Source organism: Dipodomys ordii, unplaced genomic scaffold (genome assembly GCF_000151885.1).
Source record: "Dipodomys ordii isolate 6190 unplaced genomic scaffold, Dord_2.0 Scaffold1, whole genome shotgun sequence".
NCBI lineage: Eukaryota > Metazoa > Chordata > Mammalia > Rodentia > Heteromyidae > Dipodomys > Dipodomys ordii.
The window spans coordinates 42,544,475-42,564,070 of NW_012267217.1; the positions used below are offsets into that span (position 1 = coordinate 42,544,475).

The 19,596-nt window shown below is 37.8% G+C and overlaps 1 protein-coding gene across 1 annotated transcript in view; it reads left to right on the forward strand.

Moving 5' to 3' along the window:
* Zdbf2 (zinc finger, DBF-type containing 2) overlaps positions 1 to 19,596 on the forward strand; it is a 43,884-nt gene that overhangs the window by 4,343 nt on the left and 19,945 nt on the right. Inside the window, exon 2 of the mRNA XM_013016417.1 lies at positions 13,036 to 13,163. Within this exon, the coding sequence (XP_012871871.1) occupies positions 13,036 to 13,163 (128 nt within the window). The remainder of the gene's footprint in view (positions 1 to 13,035; positions 13,164 to 19,596) is intronic.

Genomic DNA, 19,596 nt, shown 5'->3' on the forward strand with positions numbered 1-19,596 from the left:
GCTTTTTTCTTTTTGCTTATGTGGTGCTGAGGAATCGAACTCAGGGCCTCAGGCATGCAAGGCAAGTGCTCTACCACTGAGCCATCTTCCCAGCCCCCCCTTTTTTTTTTAAGACAGAATATTGCCTGGAGTACACTGAGACCACAGTTCTCTTTTTCTTTTCTTTTCTTTTCTTTCTTTTTTTTTTTTTTTTGTCAGTCGTGGGGCTTGAACTCTGGGCCTGAGCACTGTCCCTCAGCTCTTCAGCTCAAGGCTAGCATTCTACCACTTGAGCTACAGCACCACTTCTGAGACCACAGTCCTCTTATTCATGCTTCTCAGGTAGTTAGATTACAGTTGTGTACTGCTATGCCTAGTTTATTTGTTGAAATTGGGTCTTGCTAACTATTTGCTGGCTGTCTTTGCACAGCTATCATCCCAGCTTTACCTTTTGAATACCTAGAATTATAGGTAATGCAGTCACTGGCCCTAGAGGGTGTTTATTCTTTCTTTTGATTTACTTTTAAGTACAGAAATATTTTAATTTAATCCCATTTGTCAGTTTTTGTTTTTTGTTCCCTGTGATTTTGGTGTCATTTTCCAAAAAAAATTCTTGATCTAGACCAATGTTCTGAAGCAGTTCTCTTATATTTTCTTCTAGTAGTTTCATAGTTTCAAATCTTAGACTTAATTCTTTCATTCTTTTTGAGTTGATTTTTGTATGTTTTATGAGACAGAAGTCAGTGAAGCACTGGTGGCTCATGCCTGTAATCTTAGCTACTCAGGAGGCTGAGATCTGAGGATCATGGTTCAAAACCAAGCCTAGGCAGGAAAGTCCATGAGACTTATACCAACAATTAGAGCCAGAGATGGAGCTGTGGCTAAAATGGTAGAGTGCTAGCCTTGTACAAAAGGTCAAGGACAGCACGTAGGCTCTGAGTTCAAAGCCCCAGGTCACCCCCCCCCAAAAAAAGAGAAGTCTCTTTTGCATATAGTTATTTAGTTTTCCCAGTACCATGTAGGTTTTTTTCTGCTTCTAGTTGCTTGCAAGTATGTGGATTATTCCCGGGTTTCTATTAGTTTTCTTTGCTTTATTGTCTGGTCTTAAACCAAGTACCATGTTGTTTTGGTTACTATAGCTTTGTAGTGTATTTTGATATTGTATTATTCTACATTTATTCTTTTTCTTGGGATTACTTTGGCTATTTAAGGTTTTTTGTGGTTTCACATAAATGTTATGGATTTTTTTCTAGTTCAGTGAAGAATATTATTGGTATTTTGATAGGAATTGCATTGTATCTTTAGGTAGTGTGGAAATTTCAACAATATTTTTCAGTCTATGAATATGGGATATATTTTCATTTTTTTATGTCCTCGTCAATCATTTTCTTCTGTTTCATAATTATTATTGCAGAGATCAATCATGCCCTTGATTAAGCATAGCATTGTGAATAAGATTTCTTTCTCAGCAGTTTTGTTTTCTGATACTGAGGTTTGAACTTAAGGCCTTGTGCTCTCTCTCAGCTGTTTTGCTGATGGATGGTGCTTGAGCCATGCCTCCACTCCTACCTTTTTTTGCTGGTCATTTGAAGATAAGAGTCTTGTCAATTTGTCTATCCTGGCTGGCTTTCAGATCTCAGCCTCCCAAGTAGCTGTTTATAGGCATGAGCCACTGGTTCTTTTTTTTTTTTTTTTTGGGTTCAGTCATGGGGCCTGAACTCTGGGCCTGGGCACTGTCCCTCAGCTCTTCAGCTCAAGGCTAGTGCGCTACCACTTGAGCCATAGCACCACTTCCGGCTTTTTTTTCTGCTTATGTGGTGCTGAGGAATTGAACCTAGGGCCTCATGCATGCAAGGCAAGCACTCTACCACTGAGCCACCTTCCCACCTTTTTTTTTTTTGTTGTTGTTGTTGTTGTTTTTGGTCGGTCCTGGGGCTTGAACTCATCCCTCAGCTCTTCAGCTCAAGGCAAGTGCTCTACCACTTGAGCCATAGCACCACTTCCAGTTTTCTGGTGGTTTTTTTAACTGTATTTTTTTTTTTGTCTTTTCTTTTTTGGTACTGGGGATTGAACCCAGGACGTTGCGCTTGCTAGGCAAGCGCTTCGCCACTGAGCTACATCCCAGCCCTGGTGGTTTTAGAGATAAGAGCCTCATGGACTTTACTGCCTGTGCTGGCTTTGAACCGTGGTCCTCAGACCTCAGCCTCCTGAGCAGCTAGGATTACAGGTGTGAGCCATCAGTGTCTGGCTCTTTTTGTTTTTTGAGACATGATTTGTTTGTTCCTGCCACATACAACTGAGGGCCTGGGCACTGTTTATCCCCTTCCTGACTAGCTCTGCCCATTGAGCCACACCCACACTCCCAGCTTATGGATGGCTTAGAGATAGGAGTCTAAGAATTTTCCGCCAGATCTGGCTTCAAACCTCAGCCCTCAGATCTTAGCATCCTGAGTAGTTAGGATTACAGGTGTGTGCCACTTGTGCCTAGCTTGAAATTAGCATATTGAGTTCCTGTTATTACACTAGATGTCTCTTGTTTTAGAACTATTTACTTGATGTAATTTGTACAATCTACTAGTGTTTCTATGTTTGTTACTTCATTTCCTTTAATTGAATTCATGCCTTTATCAGTATACAGTGACCTATTCCCTCCCTCTTTCTCTTTCTCTCCTCCCTCCCTCCCCTTCTTCCCTCCCTCCTTTTCTGTCCCCTCCCTCCTTCCCTCCTTTCTTCCTTCCTCCCTCCCTCCTTTCCTTCTCTCTGTCTTTCACTTTCTCTCTTTCCACTTTTTCCACTGTTACTGGGGCTTGAACTCAGGGTCTTGAGCTCTTTCTAGGCTGTTTTGCTCAAGGTTGGTATTCTACCACTTGAGCCACTCCTTAGCCTCTGGCTTTTTGCTGGTTAATTGGAGATAAAAACCTCAGGTTTATCTGCTCAGGCTGACATCAAACTACAATTCTCAGATCTTAGCCACCTCAGTAGCTAAGATTACAGGTATGAGCCACCATTGCTCTGCCTACAGTGACATTTTTTTAAAAACATATTTTAATCTAAAGTCCGTTTTATCTGATAGAAGCATAGTTACTTCTGTTTGTGTTTAATTTCCATGTATATATAGTATATCTTTATCCTTTCAGTCTGCAGGTAACTTTAAGGTGAGTGTCTAGTAGCAGCATATCATTGAGTTTTTGGGTTTTTTTTTTGGTCGGGTCATGGGGCTTGAACTCTGGGCCTGGGCACTGTCCCTCAGCTCTTCAGCTCAAGGCTAGCACTCTACCACTTGAGCCACAGTGCCACTTCCAGTTTTCTGGAGGTTAATTGGAAATAAGAGTCTATTGGACTTTCCTGCTTGGGCTGGCTTTGAACTGCAGTCCTCAGATCTCAGCCTTCTGAGTAGCTAGGATTATAGGCGTGAGCCACCTGCGCCCGGCTGTCTTATTCATTTATTTTTGTTGGTCATGGGGCTTGAACTCTGGGCTTGTGCACTGTCCCTGCGCTCTTCAGCTCGAGGCGAGCACTCTACCACTTGAGCCACAATACCACTTCGGGTTTTTTGGTGGTTTATTGGAGATAAGAGTCTCATGGACTTTGCTGTGTGGGCTTTGAACCTGGATCCTCAGATGTCAGCCTCCTGAGTGATTAGTATTACAGGCAAGAGCCACGGGTGCCCAGCTTCAGTCTTATTTTTTGATCAATTAATTTGGTCTGTATCTTTTATTTGGAAAATTATTCTGTTTACATTCTAACTTATTACTGATAAGTAAATATATATCCTTGTAATTTTGTTAATTGTTTTCTATGCCTTTTTTTTTTTTTGTCAGTTGTGGGGCCAGAACTCTGGGCCTGGGTGCTGTCCCTCAGCTGTTTTTTATGTCTTTTATACACTTTTTCTATATTCTTGTGCTGCTAGTACAGGACCAAGTTAAGCCTTTAGGCTGATATAATGCTGGGGAATTCTAGCAGTTTTTGCTTGTCTTAAGAAATATTTTATTTCCCTTTAATTTCTGAAGTATAGCTTTTTGTTTGTTTGTTTTTGCCAATCCTGGGGCTTGAACTCAGGGTCTGGGCACTGTCCCTGAGCTGCTTTTGCTCAAGGCTAGCACTCCACCACTTGAGCCACAGTGCCACTTCCGGCTTTTTCTGTATATTTGGTACTGAGGAATCAAACTCAGCACTTCATGCTTGTTAGGCAAGCACTCTACCACTGAGCCACATTCCCAGCCCCTGAAGGATAACTTTGATAGATGCGGTATGGTGTGTGTGCGTGCGTGTGTGTGTGTGTGTGTGTGTGTGTGTGCGCGCGTGCATGTGTGTGTGTTTTCCCCCAACCTGGGGCTTAAACTCAGGGCCTAGCCACTGTCCCTAAGCTTCTATTGTTCAAAGCTAGCACTCTTACCACTTGAGCCACAGCACCACTTCTGGCTTTTTCTGTTTATATGGTACCGAGGAATCCAACCCAAGGCTTCATGCATGCTAGGCAAGCCCTCTACCACTAAGCCACATTCCCAGCCCTAGATGTGGTATATTTTGGTTGACAAGGTTTCTTCCCCTCTAAGGACTTTGAATACCTCTCCTGGATGGAAAGGTTTCTGCTGAAATCAGTTCTTGTTCTACTGGATGGAAATTCCCTGTGTACCTAGGTGCTTTTTTCTAGACACTTTTAAAATTTTTTAGACTATAATACAGCCCAGAATATATGTTATCTTTCCATTGTTATACCAAAATACCTGAGATAATCTTCTTACAAAGAAGAAAGGTTTATTGTGTTCTCTGTTTTGATGGTTTTATTCCATGATTGCTTTGCACCTGTGGTGAGGAAGCACATCATGTCAGAGAGTATATAATGAAGCAGAGATGTTCACTTCATGGCTAGGATAGGAGAAAAAGAGAAAAGCAACAGGAAATTTCACAGTGTCCTTTAGGAGAAACTCCCAATGATGTAAAGCCTTTTATTAGATCCTCCCTTGTAAAACACTACCACTTCTGATAGCACCAGGCAGAAGAGCATCCTTCAACACATGGGCCTTTCCTTGATAATAATAATCCTCTCTCCTAAGACTTTCTTTGTTACTTCTTTTTTCTTTTTCTTGTTTTTTAAAACATGGTCTTGCTATAGTCCAGGTTAGATTTGGACTTGTGATGTTCTTTTTTTTTTTTAAACTTTCAGCAAAGATTTATTTTAGCATAACAGGGTTAAAGTAGAGAGAAAGAGAGAGTTCAAGGCTACCATTTATTTTGGGTGAATGAGATCTCTAAATGATATTTTTCAGGACGTGCTTAGCTAAGGAATAGTACAAAGTGAGGTCAGTTTTTTCTATGTGGTAGTGTTGGTATGGCAACTTAATAGCTACCCACCTGAGCTCAGGACCTGTAAGAGCTGCAGGCTTCTCTTGTAGTAGATAGTTGACGTTTTTGGTGTGGGTGTTGATTCACAGTTGATGTTGGGAATTGGGACAGTAGTTTGTGCTTAGTTCTCTCCTGCTACAGTTGGGATTTGTGCTGGTGACTTGAGTCCACCTCTGGTGATCTTGGAAGGTGTGGATGACACTTTATGAGATAAGACATAATGGGAGAGATCTGATCATTGGGACATACTGTTGAAGGAGAGAATGGAAGCCCAGATCCTTTTATTCCCGTGTGTGTGTGTGTGTGTGTGTGTGTGTGTGTGTGTGTGTGTTTATGTGTTTATGTGCTTGTTTGTTTGTCTGGGTGTACAGTTTTGTTGCATGCTTCCTCCTACTATGATTTGCTTCTTGCCACAGGCCCAAAAGCCACTGGGCAAACCAGGTATGAACTAGAACTTGCAAAACTGTGAGACAAAGTAAACCCTTACTTACCCTTTTAAGTTGATTATCTCAGATAATGGAAAGCTGACTAATGCACCTTCTTTTATATATAAGGTCACTGGAATGTCTTTGCTCAACAATGTGTCTGCCATCTCTCTACTTAATTTGGTAGCTTTTTCCTCAGACACTAGTGAAATGGCTGCTTTGTATTCTTTGTCTTGGTCCTTTTTTATGGAGAAAGACTTGTTGAGTATGTCTAGGGTGCTTTTTCTACCACTCTCATTGCTGAGCACTGTATCTTTGTATTAATTTTGAAAGTCTAAAAGTTTGAGTCCTCTTTGTTTGAGTTGTCTAATATTTTTCAGTATTTTGGATATTTTGGGTTCCTTGTATTTCCATATGCATTTTAGGTCATGTTATTAATTTCTGCAAGAAGGAAGCTGTATTTTGACAGGATTGTGTTGAATCTGCAGATGAATTTGGAGAGTATCCATCTTAGCTCATTTTGATAGAGCTTCCTTTAAATCTTCGAACAGTGTTGTAATTTTCACAGTATGAGCTGCATACATACATTAAATTTATTTGTATTTTTTATTCTATTGTAAATACAGTTGACTTATTAAATTTGTTTTTACTTGTCCATTGCTAGTATATAGAACTACAATAGCTTTTAAAACACTGATCTTGTATTATGCAACCTTGCTGAACTTGCATAATACTTGTTTGCTGATTCCTTGAGATTTTAATTCCTTGTCCTCGGCAAATTTTCCTACTTCTTTTCTAATCTGAATATCTTTATTTCTTTTTCTTGCCTAATTCCCCTTGCTAGGATCTCTAGTGTAATCAATATTGAACAGAAGTGGTGAGACTATACAAACATGTCTCCATTAATTTTACAGAGAAAGCTTTCATTCTCTCACCATTAAGAACAATGTTTATTAGATTGAGAAAGTAGCCTTCTAAGGGCTGGCAAGGTAGGGCTCAGTGGTAGAGTGCTTGCCTTGCATTCATGAGGCCCTGGGTTTGATTTCTCAGTACCACATAGGCAGGAAAAGCTGGAAGTGGTGCTGTGGCTCAAGTGGTAGAGTGCTAGCCTTAAGCTGAAGAGCTGAGGACAGTGCCCAGGCCCAGTGTTCAGGCCCCACGACCCACAAAAAAAAGAAAAAAGAAAGTAGCTTTCTAGTCCTAGTTTTAGAATTTTATTATGAAAGATACATGCTTTGTCAGATGCATTTCAACAGTATGTGTTTTTCCATTAGTCTATTTACATAGTTAGTATATTACCATATTAGTCAGCTTAGGCTACCACAATAAAATATGATAGACTGGTGGCTTAATCAAGTTAAATTTATTTTTGAGGGCTAAAGAGGTCCAAGAGCAAGTGCTGGCTGATTGGTTTTTGGTGAAGCCCGTTTTCTAGCTTACAGATGGTAACCTTCTTATTGTCTCTTCACTTGTCCAGGGAGAGGATGCCTTTCCCTTCCTCTTATAAAAAGCCACTAATCCTATTAAATTAGTACTATATCCTAAAATTTCATTAACCTTAATTACTCCCTATAATAAAAACCTTGTCATCAAATGTAGTCATTAGTGGTTAGAACTTTTGGGGGGGCATGGTCAGTCTGTTTTTTGGGTGTTAAATTAAGCTTGAATTTCTAGAATAGCTCCCACTTGGTCATGGTGTATAATTTTTATATGTTGTTGGATTTGGTTTGCTAATATTCTGTTGAGGATTTTATATATATTATCATAAGGAATGTTGGTCTGTAGCTTTCTTTTCCTGTGATGTCTTTGTGTGGTTTTGGTATTAGGTATTACCGGTTTCATAGAACAAATTGAGTAGTGTTTTGTTCTCTTTCTGTTGTTAAAAGTTTATGAAATATTGTTCATGGAGATTTTAACATATATTTTTATGGTAATAGTAGCTATAGTTTTCTGACCAAGTTGGTGTTAACTTAGAAGAAACTGAGTTTTTCTTTATGGTCCCTACTACAGAATGTGTCTCAGGTTAAGTAGTAAATTGATGTTCCAGTCTAGTATAATAAACTATTACATCTTAAATAGTTAAAGTAAGTGTATACTATGTAAAAATTCTTCTGTGTGGTGGCATTTGTTTTATTTAATTCATAGTAATCACCTAAGTTCATATTAAGAAAAAGTTTTCATTATTGTGATTTTTTCCCCCCATTTACCCTTTTTAAAAGAAACACTTTTTAATTCTGGCAGAAAATAAATCTCAAGGCTCTCTTTAGTATTTCTCTCATGATTGGAAAATTATTTAATTACCTGAATTGAAGATTACTTGTTGAACCTCGGACAGTGGTACAACATTAATTCTTTAACTTCAGGTTCTAGTAAATGAGCATTTAGTGAATTTTTTGCCTCACATTTAAAATAATTTTTATACATTTGGATACTCTTGCACTAAATTGACATTTAAAAAGATTCTGTTCATGACAGATAGAGTGATTTATATTAACTATGAAAGCTTGAGAAAAACACATATTTCATGGCTTTGGAAAACTATTAAGGCAGTGAAGAAGTGGGGTTTAGATCTAGGGGAATATCCAATAGAAGCAATGGAAGCCAAAAGAAAGAAAACAACTGCCAACCTAGAATTCTCTACTCACTAAGTATATCTTGTAAAAGTAAGGTAAAATAAAAATATTTTCAGGAAACAAAAATTAAGGGAATTTGTCACCAGCAGACCCCCACTAAAGGAAAAACTAAAAGGAGTTCTTCAGGCAGAAGGAAAATGATTCCAGATGGAACCTCAGAGATAACAGGAAGTAATGAAGAACAATGGAAAGGTAAATATGTAGGCAATCTAAATAAATAATGTTTTTTGGGATTAATAGCAATGCCATTATAGGTTGGGAGGGTAGTAAATGGAGTTAATTTCTAAGGATCTTACATTGTTCATTAAGATAAAAGTTAACTTTAGACTTTGTTAGTTTAGAGTTGGTTATTGTAATTTTGTTACTTCTATAATAATTTTCTAGAAATATATAATATATCTTTATATATTATATATTGTGTAGGGAAAAACAATTGAAAACAGGTTTAAAAGGACAAAAGATTAAATCCATGTATATCCAAGCATTAAGTAATAATAGACTTAATGCTTGAATTAAAACAATATTCAGTGCTGAGGGCAGAGAGGGGCTGGTAACTCAATGGCAGAGTACGTGCCTAACGTGCTTCAATCTGTAGCACCAGAAAAAAAAAAGTTAAAATATTAGCCAGTATTTTATCAGAACTTCTATACCCAGAAATAAAGAAAGATAAAAGATTAACATGACAAAAATAAAAGTCAGATAAGCAAAAAGGCTGTTTTATATATATATATATATATATATATATATATATATATACTTATATATGATTATGGACATAGAAAACCCAAAAGATATGTAGATAAACTATTAAAATTAATAAAGGCATTGAAAAGGCTTTTGAAGCTGGGTGTGGTGATGTGTGCTGGTAGTACTACTTACTTTTGAGACTGAAACAGAAGGATTCCTGGTTCCATGAGAAATGGAATTTTGAGACGGCCTGGGCAACATGTGGGGCACTGTGGCTTATAAAGAGAAACATCCAACAAACCATATGCACACATGACTAACAGAACTGTTGAACCAACAGAAAAAGCAATTGGATTTTTATATGTAAACGCCATGTAAAGAATAAGATTTAAAGGATATATCTTTTACAGTTACATCACAGAATATCAAATCCTAAGGAATAGCTATAACAGAATATGCCTACAATTTTTATTAAAAATCATAAGCATTGGGTTGGGGAATTTAGCTCTGTAGCAGAATTCTTGCCTTAGCATCGTCCAGATCCTGGGTTGATCACCAGCACCGAGGAAGTGGGAGGCCTGTAAATATTGAAAGAAGTTCTCATGTTCTTCCATTGGAAGAAGGAGAATTGTAAATATCTCCATAGATTGTTATTTCTATCCACTGAAATTCAGAAAACCTCAGAAAAGTTTTTTTTTTTAATGAAAAAGTCTAAAAATAAACAATGGGCTCATGCCAGTGGCTCATACCTGTACTCCTAGCTACTCAGGAGGCTGAAATCTGAGGATCACCATTTGAAGCCAGCCTGGGCAGGAAAGTCAAGAGACTCATATCTCCAGTTAATTAAAGAAAAAGAAGTGGTGCTGTGGCTCAAGTGGTAGAGAGCCTTGAGCAAAAGGAGCTCAGAGACAGTGCCCAGACCTAGAGTTCAAGCCCCAGGAACAGCGAAAAATAAAACAACGAAAATCCTAAAAAGATAAGAGGAACCAAGATAATCTTCAAAATCATTGTGAGAGGGTATATGATGCCAAGTATCAAACTTCCTAACCTTTGGTCACTGAGGCAAAGTAGTCTCTGGGCAAACTTAGGAGAACCATGGAAACAGAAGACAGACATGGTGCTTAGATTTAAAGGTGAAACTGCAAAGCATTGAAGTCAATTCTTCCTTCAGTGAGTGATACTTGATCTATTGGATCTTGATTTGTGGAAAAATGAAACTTTTATTGCTGAATCACTCTATGATTCAGCAATAATATCATCCAATATCACCCAAGTGATATAATAAAGAAACATGACTTACATGAGGAAGACCACTATCTGGCTTCAAAAAGTACTGAAAGAGGGGTTGGGGATTTAGCTCAGTGGAAGATGACTGGTCTAGCAACTACAAGGCCCTGAGTTCAGTCTTAGAACTGCCAAAAAAAAAAGAAGTATAGAAAAGAAAAATAAATACTAGGTTGCATCAGAGTTAAGAAAAAGTAGAAAATAAAGTAAAAGGACAAGCTGAAGAGAGGAAGATGTGGCTTGAAATGTATAGAACTGAACATAAAGTTTATGTCCAAAATAAATAAGGAATTTCTATAAGCTGATAGACAAGAAGACCTATTTGAAAAACAGGAAGGGGCACCAGGGTTTGATAATGGATGCCTATAATCATAAAAGTATATCAAGTTCGAGGACAACCTGGACAACTGCAAGACCTTGTCTAAAATGATCAGCAGCAGCAACAAAACACAAAAACCAGGAAGAGATTTGAAAGACCCATCCCATCCTAAAAAAGCCTTTCCCATTAGCTAATAATTATGAAAAAGCTATCACAAAAATTGCAGTTTAAGGAACATGGATACACGATTGAATATCCATAATAGCTAAAATAAAAGACTGACAATACTAAGTGTTGCTCTACTTCCAAAGGACAATACTATGATATGAACTATAATAGAGGTGAAATTGATGCAACCATTTGGAAGACTGGTCTCTAATGCGTACTAAAGCTGTACATATACAGAAGTTTCACTCCTAGTAATATACCCAAAAATATGTATGTATTGGCACCAGAAGACATATACTAAAAAGGTTCATTGAGCATTATTGTAATGACCAAATACTGGAAGCAACACCAAATCCATCAAGAAGACAATGAGCTAATATGGAATGAGCTAATATGGAAAAATATCACTAATAAAATGTTGAATGAGAAGGTGTATACAAAAGAATATGTGTTGTAAGACTCCATTTATATGACTCTGAGAACCTTTCAAACCTACAATATTAAACATTAGGATAATACTTTGGTGAAGAGGGAAAGAATATTAGATTGGCATGGGGCATTGGATTTCTTGGTTCTTATTAATTTTCATGGACAGATGGTTATGGATGTGTTTATTTGGTGATAATTGGAGCTATATGCATATGATTCGTGCTTTTATTTGTATTATATGTCAATTCAAAATTTTAGCTGGGGCATGGCTCAGTGGGAGAGCACCAGCCTATCAAATGTGAGACCCTGAGTTCAAACCCCATTACTGCCAAAAAATTAAATTCTAAAGGAACTGATCCATCTGGGATACATAGCCTGGTGGTTACCACAATTTATGTAATTTCAGTTTTCCATTCACATTGTTGGTTTTTCTTTTGGCCTTGGTAGAGAGAGGACAAGGTTGGATTTTCATTGACTTTATTTCCTTGTGTGCACTCATCACTTCAACTACTGGTAGTCTAGCTCTGGTGATGGAACTGAGCAGTGGGGAGTTCTGTAGCAAGAAGATTTTTGAGAATATCAAATTTAGATTGTTAGTGAGACCAAGATAGCATTATAGAGAAACTCTTTGAAGTAAACATCGATGGAATATTTCCAAGAGTAGTAATAGTGCTGAGGAGTTGATTTTTCTTTTATCACCTTTACTGTAATATATGTAAAATTAGTGCTAATGCAATATAAAGAAAAGAGCGTAAAGCTTTAGGATGAAACTCAGATTCATATCCTGGCTTCTTTGCTGCCTTCTAGATGTATAACTTTGGGGAATTGACTCTCTTAATTTTTTTGTGCCCCAATTGCTTCCTGTTGAAAAGGGCTCTATTTTTGACTAGATCACTATGAAGATGAACTGCCTGCCCTGTGTTTGTTTGGTACATTGTATGTCTCAGTCTTCTAGGCTTCTTTCCCATCCCGCTTGCTAGATACTAAATGATTGGTAAAGGCAGATTTTTTTTCCCTTGATACTAAATGATTAGTAAAGGCAGATTTTTTTTCCTAACTGTGGCAAGACTGAAGTATTTTCTGTATGTATTCTAATAGTCTGCTTAAAGAATTCTTTGAAGGAAAATAGCTTATTGTGAGTTAATTTTTGTTTTTTAGTATAAGGATCCAACCCTGTTCTCTCTTTTCACAGATTTTTAGTATAAAAAATTGCTCATTGAAAAATACAAGATTTTATAAGAAAAAGTATCCATAACCATATCACACATGTAGATGCTTTTAGGATTTTGGTGTATTTTCTTCTTTTACTTGTATTTACAATTTAAACTGTAGTTTGAGGTAAAGCCATACATGTGTATTTTGTTATTTTTCTTTTGCATCCCTCATTTTTTTAATATGTAATATTTCTTCGTAGTTATTAAGTTTTCTTTGTATATCTTAGATAGTATATATAATATGAAACATCTTAGGGCATAGTATAATCCAAGGATTTTATTGTTGGATAGGGAGTTTCAAATTTTTTGTGTAAGCAATCTCTTTAGCAACTCATCTATATTTTAAGTAATTTTCTTATATTTAGAAAAATTACTGTATTATAAAGAAGATACTTTTAATTTTTTAATGTATATGTTTTTAGAACTGCTGTTTGGGAAGGATATCACTTTATACTTCTACCACATGTATATAAATTAATCCATTTTGTAAAATTCTCACTAGTAGTGACTATTACTGATTTTAAAATATTCACTTTCCTTTTTCTTTATAGCATTTGTTCAGTGCTCAGCACCGAAGCTCGACCAGACAGAGTAGAAATCGTATATGTTCCAGTGGTTTGATGGAACGTTTCTTGCAGGATGTATTGCGACACCACCCGTACAATTACCAAGACACCAGGTAAGATAGCCAAGCGGAATTATACTACATGCCTCTTGATTATCATTGGACTTGTATTAATGTTTGAAGACTTTCTAAGTGTGTTAAAAAATGCAAAGGTAGGGGTTGGAGATGGGATCAGTTGGTAGAGTGCTAGCCAATGAGCAAAAGTGTCAGATACCAAGTTCAAGTTCTAGTCTAGGATCTAAAAATAGGAAGGAAAGAAAGGAAGAAAAGAAAGAAGAAAGCGGAAAAAAAAGGAAATATAAAGTTGAGTGCGGGAGGGGGGGGCGGGATTGGGGGGTGTGCCAGTGGCTTATATGCCTGTAATCCTAGCTACTTAGGAGGCTGAGATCTGAGGATTGTAGTTTGAAGCCAGCTGGAGCAGGAAAAGTCTGTGAGACTTTGTATCTAATTAACCACCAAAAAAAGCCAGAAGTGGAGCTGTGGCTCAAGTGGTAGAGTGCTAGCCTTGAGCAAAACAGCTTAAGGACAGTGCCCAGGACCTTGAGTTCTAGCCTTAGGACTGCCCCCCCCCCCCACATGAAAATTTATTTTATCCCTAAGCAAGTGCTCTTATCACTGAGCTGCACTTCCAGCCCTAAAGTGAACTATTAAAACCTACTAATTTCTATTTGAAATTTTAATTTTTCTAGCTTAAAGAAGACATTTCATTACAGGATAAGAATATACTTCAATGGTAGAATGCTAATCTAATATGTGCAACTGTCTGGTTTCTATCTCCAAAATCATAAGAAAGAAGTTTCACTAGAAAATATGTAGGCTATATGCTTGCTATTCCTAAATAAAAGTCTTAGGCCACAGGTGCCAGTGATTCCTGCCTATAATCCAAGCTGCTAAGGAGGCTGATGTATGAGGATCACACTTCAAAGCCAGCCCCAGGCTAGGAAAGTCCTATGAGGCTGTTATCTGCAGTTGACTGTCAAAAATGCTGGAAGTGGAGCTGTGGCTCAAGTGATAGAATACTGCTTGTGCAGAAAAGCTCAGGAAAATCTCCCAGGCTCTGAGTTCACATCCTCAGACCAGCATACACCCACAGATAAAAAGTCTTAGACCATTAACTAGTCATATATATTTAGGAAGTTTTATTTTATTTTTTTATTAAATTTTTTTTGGGTCCAGTCCTGGGGCCTGAACTCTGGGCCTGGGCGCTGTCCCTCAGCTCTTCAGCTCAAGGCTAATGCTCTACCACTTGAGCCACAGCACCACTTCCGGCATTTTTCTTTTTGCTTATGTGGTGCTTAGGAATCGAACCCAGGGCCTCATGCATGCAAGGCAAGCGCTCTACCACTGAGCCACCTTCCCAGCCCAGGAAGTTTTATTCTAAGTATGTCATAGAATTAAGTGGGGGTAAGGAGTAGAATGGTGGGAGCAAAACTATATCTAGAAGATAAATAACATAAAATCTGGGTGATTGTAGCAGAGTAAGAACAGTCAATAGTAAAAAGGTAAATCAGTTCCTATGAATTTAATTGCTTACTTATGAATCCTGAGTAGAAAAGGTACCAAGCAAAAACAAATGTCTATAATCTGAATGTCTAGATAGATTTTTTTAAAGAATCCAGTTTGTTTGTTTTTTATGAGTCTAGTTTGGTTCCATGTAAGGGTTAGTATCTTTTGTTAAAGAAGAACACTGCTAGAAAATCAGATTTCATATTATGAGTTTGTAGCCTCAGCCAGTGTAAGATAAAGCAAAATAGTACTGTTTTCCTGTTTCTTTTGTCAAGAACTTGTATCATTGAAGACGAGATTTTTAAAATTTTGGGTTTTAATCAGTTTCTACTTACTTGATTACGCAAATTTTTGTAAATTTGTAAATCCTTGATAGAGACCTCTTAGTAGGTTTTACCAATTTCTGACAACACCAGAAGTGTTTGAGGATTATCATTTCATGTCATTCTTGCCAGAACTAGGATTCTCAGCCTACTTTTCTCCTCTTCCAGCATGATAGGCTCAAAAGCCAACATCTCTTTTCATTAGCCTTTCTTTGGGAAAGAAGAGATTCTTCTGGAAATTTATAGGTCATATTTTATCCTATGCATTATGTGTTCGTATACTTTTCTATTAATGTACTTGTATATTGTAGATCTGCTAGAGGCATGACTTAAGCAACAGAGTGATAAGAGTGCCTATTACTGCAAAAAAAAAAAAGTCTTTGTATTTTCTTACAGTGTGTTATCTATCTTGTGGGCCTGTCCTGGAGTTTGAACTCAGGACCTGGCTCTGTCCTTGCTCAAGACTGACATATCACTTGAGCTAGAGCTTCATTTCTAGATTTTTGGTGGTCATTTGGAGATAAGAGTCTCAGATTTTCCTGTCTAGGCTGCCTTCGAATAGAAGTTCAAGATTTCAGCCTACTTAGTGGCTAGAATCAAAGGTGTGAGCCCCTAGTCCTGGCTATGGAATAGTTTTGATTATCATTTTCTTTGTGACTAGAGATGTTGAACATTTCTGCATGTATCATCCATTTGTATTTTTCTGAGAATTACTAGGTTCACTTCCTCAATTAATTGAATTTGTTCTTTTTTTTAAGCTATTTATATATTCTTTTAATCTCCATTCTTCTATTTATAATCTTTCACATGTTGAATAGCTGGTGAAGATTTTCTTTAGGTTATTCCTTGGTTTTGGTGATTGTTTCTTTTGTTGTGTAGAAATTCTTAATTTTACATAGTCAATTCTTAACTCCCATTGAATGGGCTTCTGGAAATATATTCAGAAAAAATATATCTGCGTCTATAATTTCCAGAGTGGTTTTTGTTTTTGTTTTGTTTTGTTTTTTTTGGTTGTGGGTCCTGAACTCTGGGCCTGGGCACTGCCCCTCAGCTCTTCAGCTCAAGACTAGTGCTCTACCACTTGAGCCATAGCACCATTTCCGGATTTTTCTGCTTATGTGGTGCTGAGTAATCAAACCCAGGGCCTCATGCATGCAAGGTAAGCACTCTACCACTGAGCCACCTTCCCAGCCCCGTGTTTTTCTTATACTGTGTTTTCTTGTAGTAGATCTAGAGTTTCTGGTCTCACTTTGAGCTTTTTTTTGGTAAGTAGTAGGGCTTGAACTCTTGAACTCTGGGCTTGGGCGCTGTCCCGGAGCTCTTCAACTCAAGGCAAGTGCTCTACCACTTGAGCCACAGCACTACTTCTGGTTTTCTGGTGGTTTATGGGGGTTAGAGTCTTATGGACTTTCCTGCCCAGCTGGCTTTGAACTTGAACCATGATCCTCATATCTCAGCCTCCTGAGTAGCTAGGCTTACAGGCATGAGCCACCAGTGCCCAGCTTACTTTGAGCTTTTTAAAAAATCAAGTGGACTTGTTGATTTTTGCACAGTCTGAGAGAATTTTCAGTCTCTACAGGTCTGTACTCAATTGGGGTTTTTTTTGTACCATTTTCTTTTTTGGGAGAGGGTCCGGTTGTGGGGTCTGAACTCTGGGCCTGGGTGCTGTCCCTCAGCTCTTCAGCTCAAGGCTAGCGTTCTACCACTTCTGGCTTTTTTATTTTCTGCTTATGTGGTGCTGAGGAATGGAACCCAGGGCCTCATGCATGCGAGGCAAGTGCTCTACCACTGAGCCACCTTCCCAGCCCTTTTGTGCCATTTTCCATTATATATTTTGACTCCTTTGTAAAAAATTAGTTGGCTATAGCCATATAGTTACATTTCTAATTCTTCTGTTCTGCTTCCTTGGTCTTCAGGTCTATTTTTGTGCCAGTACCAAGCTGTTTGTATTACTATGACTCTGTAGTATAAAAATTGAAGTTTGGGATAGTGATACCTCCAGTTGTACTCTTTATTTAGATTGCTTTTGCTATTCAGGATGTTTTATGCTTCCATATGAAATAAGGATTGATTTATTTCTATGAAGTGAAACATGAAATTTTAATGGGGGATTGAATTGAATTTGTAGATTGGTTTTTGGTAGTATGACCATTTTCACAATACTAACTCTGCTGATCTGTGAACATAGGCAGCCATTCCATCTTCTGGCATCTTCTTAGATTTCTTTTCTTTCTTAAAAAATTGTGTTGGGTGCTGGTGGGTCATGCCTGTAAGCCTAGCTACTCAGGAGGCTGAGATCTGAGTTTCACAGTTAAAAATCAGCCCAGGGAAGGAACGTCTCTGAGACTCTTATCTCCAATAAACCACCAGAAAACTGGAAGTGGCACTGTGGCGTAAGTGGGAGAGTGCTAACCTTGAGCTGAAGAGCTGAGGGGCAGCGCCCAGGCTGAGTTCAAGCCCCACGACCAATAAAGAGATTCTGTACCTTAGCTTTTCCCCCCTCAAGGCTGGTGTTCTACCACTTGAACACTGTCAGCTGATTGGATTTTGTTGCCCAGGCTGGCTTCAAACTTGGTCCTCAGATCACAGCCTCCTGAGTAGCTAGGATTACAAGCATGAACCACTGGCACCTGGCTTTTCAATTTTTCTTTAAGGTTTTATAGTGTCCATTGTAGAGGTCTTTTACTTTTTTAATACATTTTTTAAAAATACTTTTAAATACCTTTTACTTTTAATACTTAGATACTTTATTGGTTTTGAGATTATTGTAAGTAGAATTGTTTTCCTGATTTCTTCTTTGCCTGTACTCTGTTGGCTTGTAGAAAAACTGAGTTTTGATTGTTGATTTTGTATTCTGCTATTTTTCCAATGGAATTTATCAGTTCTTGAAGTTTTTTGACAGAGTCTGTAGGGTCTGCTAAGTACAGGATTATATCATTACCAAGTAGGGATAATTCGATTTCTCTTTCTCTATTTGAATCCCTTTTATTTTATTTTTCCTGCCTTTTTGTTCTGGCAGGGAATTCCAAGTACTATATTGAATAAGAATGGGGAGAGTAGCCTTATCTTGTTCCTGATTAGTTTAGCTTCAGTGCATTGACTGTGTCTAAAAATTTTCCATTTCTAGATTTATCTAGCTGTTTTGGATATAGGCTTTCAAAGTATTCCTTCATGATTTCTTTGATATTTGTTGTGATACACCCTTTTCTATCTCTAAATTTTACTGATTATAGTTTCTTCTCCCCTTTTCATCAAATTAGGGGATTTATCAATCTTAAATATTTTAGTAATCTTACAATTTGTTTTTATCAAAATTTGAGGTAGTGATCTTTTTTTTTTTTCCCCCTTGGTCAGTCATGGGGATTGAACTTTGGGGCTGGGTGCTGTCCCTGAGCTCTTCAGCTCAAGGCAAGCACTCTACCACTTGAGCCACAGTGCCACTTCCGGTTTCCTGGTGGTTAATTGCAGATAAGAGCCTTACCAACTTTCTTGCCTGAGCTGGCTTTGAACTGTGATTCTCAGATTTCAGCTTTGAGTAGCTAGGATTACAGGTGTGAGCCACTGGTGCCTATATGTGATCTATTTATTTTTTGTAAATACATCTCTCCTTACTCTTGTTGATGTAAAATAGTACTACATAATCCAGTTCTTTTGTTCATACAGGTTTCTGTGAACTTCATTTTGAATATCTTTTTTTTTTTATTTTTTTTGTGTGTGTCAGTCCTGGGGTTTGAACGCTGGGCCTGGATGCTGCCCCTCAGCTCTTCAGCTCAAGGCTAGCGCTCTACCACTTGAGCCACAGCGCCACTTCCAGTTTTCTGATGGTTTATTGGAGATAAGAGTCTCACAGACTTTCCTGCCAGGGCTGGCTTTGAACCTTAATCATCAGATCTCAGCTTTCTAAGTAGCTAGGATTTACAGGCATGAGCCACCGGTACCTGGCATTTTGTTCCCTCAATTTTTAAAAATTTTCATACCAGTGCTACCTTTATTTAACAGTTTTAAAATGTATAGTTTTTGTGATTTTAAAAGAAGCTTCTTTTTCTTTCCCCTCCATGTCTATACATTACATTTTTGCATTCCTAAATATCAGCTTTGCCTTGTTTTTTTGTTTCTTATTAGTTATTATATCTTATCTATTTTATTTACCTGTTCATTTTTGGCAGTACTAGGGTTTGAATTCAAGGCCTTCTACTTACTAGGCCGATATTACTGCCACTTGAGCCACATCCCAGTTCTTACTACCTTTTAACTGGGACAGTTTGGTTGTTACTTTTACATCTTTGATTTGATAACCAGTGAATTTGCTTTAACTTTTTTTTTTTTTGGCCAGTTCAGGTTGGAATTTTGAGCCTCATACTTGCTAGACAAGTTCTCTACCACTTGAGCCACACAAGTTCTTTTTCAGCCTTGGACTGCAATCTTTTTATCTATGCCTCCTACATAGCTAGATTATAGGCTGCACCACTATTCCTGGATTGTTTATATAGTGTCTTGCTGGCTTTTTGTCAACACTGTTCTTGAACTGCAGTCTTTTTGATGTCAGCTTCTTAAGTAGCTTGGACTACAAGTGTGTACCTCCTTACCTTGCCTAATTCTTTTTTTTAAATGGAAGTATTTAAAGGTATGAAGGTTTTGTCCATATTTCATAGATTTTG